Source organism: Austrofundulus limnaeus, unplaced genomic scaffold (assembly GCF_001266775.1).
Source record: "Austrofundulus limnaeus strain Quisiro unplaced genomic scaffold, Austrofundulus_limnaeus-1.0 Scaffold835, whole genome shotgun sequence".
Classification (NCBI taxonomy): domain Eukaryota; kingdom Metazoa; phylum Chordata; class Actinopteri; order Cyprinodontiformes; family Rivulidae; genus Austrofundulus; species Austrofundulus limnaeus.
Window position 1 is genome coordinate 203,205 of NW_013953237.1, and position 1,462 is coordinate 204,666.

Sequence of the window (1,462 nt, forward strand, 5' to 3'; positions counted from 1 at the left end):
CCCTTTGTACGAACAAAAGTAAGAGAAATTTAGGAGAAGAATACGAACATGTTCTTGCATGAGGCCCAATGATCTGATCTGGCTGCTGGAGGAGAGGATACTGTAATCTACAAACTGACCATAAGGAGGGAGCATTTCACCTTCAAGAATGTTTTCAACACAAATCTTTACATTTTAGTCAGAAATACCCTGTTTCAGTGTCAGAACTGAACTCTACAGTTATTTTAGAGTAAACATAAATAAATAATTTTCAGCTTCTTTACTGTTTTAAAGAATATAAAATCACTGAAAACTTTTCTCCAGATGAAGGACACACCTGGACTGCTGACTGGTTGGTGGAGTCAGACTCTCCGGTCAGACCGCCCCTCTCTTTCCTCTTCCTGAACTTCCTGAAGTAGTCCTGGATCAGGAAGGTGGCATAAAACTTCCCGACAGTCACTTCCTCCTCTGCAGCACAGAGAGAACAGATCAGGCAGAAGATCAAAGTAAACCTGAGATCTACCTGTGGTCTAAGATCTATCCATGGTCTAAGATCTACCTGTGGTCTAAGATCTACCTGTGGTCTGAGATCTACCTGTGGTCTGAGATCTACCTGTGGTCTGAGATCTACCTGTGGTCTGAGATCTACCTGTGGTCTAAGATCTACCTGTGGTCTGAGATCTACAGAACCTTAGTATCAGTAGTACCTTCATGAGGTGGTATGACTTCATCCAGCAGCTTTGGCTTCATTCTCTTCCAGATCTTTCTAATGATGACCCTCAGCTCCTCATTCTCCTGTTCAGGGTTACCTGAATAACATCCAAGTGGTGAAGTAAAAGCCAGGTGAAGGAATACTGACTGTAAAATNCAGGTCCAACAGGTCCGACAGGTCTAACAGGTCCAACAGGTCCGACAGGTCTAACAGGTCCGACAGGTCCAACAGGTCCGACAGGTCTAACAGGTCCAACAGGTCTGACAGGTCTAACAGGTCCGACAGGTCCAACAGGTCCGACAGGTCTAACAGGTCCAACAGGTCTGACAGGTCTAACAGGTCCGACAGGTCCAACAGGTCTAACAGGTCTAATAGGTCTAACAGGTCCAACAAGTCCAATAGGTCTAATAGGTCTAACAGGTCCAACAGGTCCAACAGGTCTAATAGGTCAAACGTGTCCAACAGGTCTAATAGGTCTAACAGTTCCAACAGGTCCAACAGGTCCAACAGGTCTAACAGGTCCAACAGGTCTAACAGGTCCAACAGGTCTAATAGGTCTAACAGGTCTAATAGGTCTAATAGGTCTAATAGGTCTAACAGGTCAAACAGGTCCAACAGGTCAAACAGGTCTAACAGGTCCAACAGGTCTAACAGGTCCGACAGGTCTAATAGGTCTAATAGGTCTAACAGGTCTAATAGGTCTAACAGGTCCAACAGGTCTAATAGGTCTAACAGGTCCAACAGGTCTAATAGGTCTAATAGGTCTAACAG

At 44.9% G+C, this 1,462-nt stretch overlaps 1 protein-coding gene across 2 annotated transcripts in view; it reads right to left on the bottom strand.

The window, feature by feature from the left end:
- LOC106532832 (voltage-dependent L-type calcium channel subunit alpha-1F) overlaps positions 1-788 on the bottom strand; it is a gene marked incomplete at its 5' end in the record, with an annotated part of 5,540 nt that extends 4,752 nt beyond the window's left edge. For both annotated transcript variants that reach the window (XM_014028989.1, XM_014028988.1), the window contains 2 exon segments: positions 317-447; positions 687-788. In XM_014028989.1, coding sequence (XP_013884443.1) covers positions 317-447; positions 687-788 — 233 coding nt within the window.
- Positions 789-1,462: the final 674 nt, after the last annotated feature.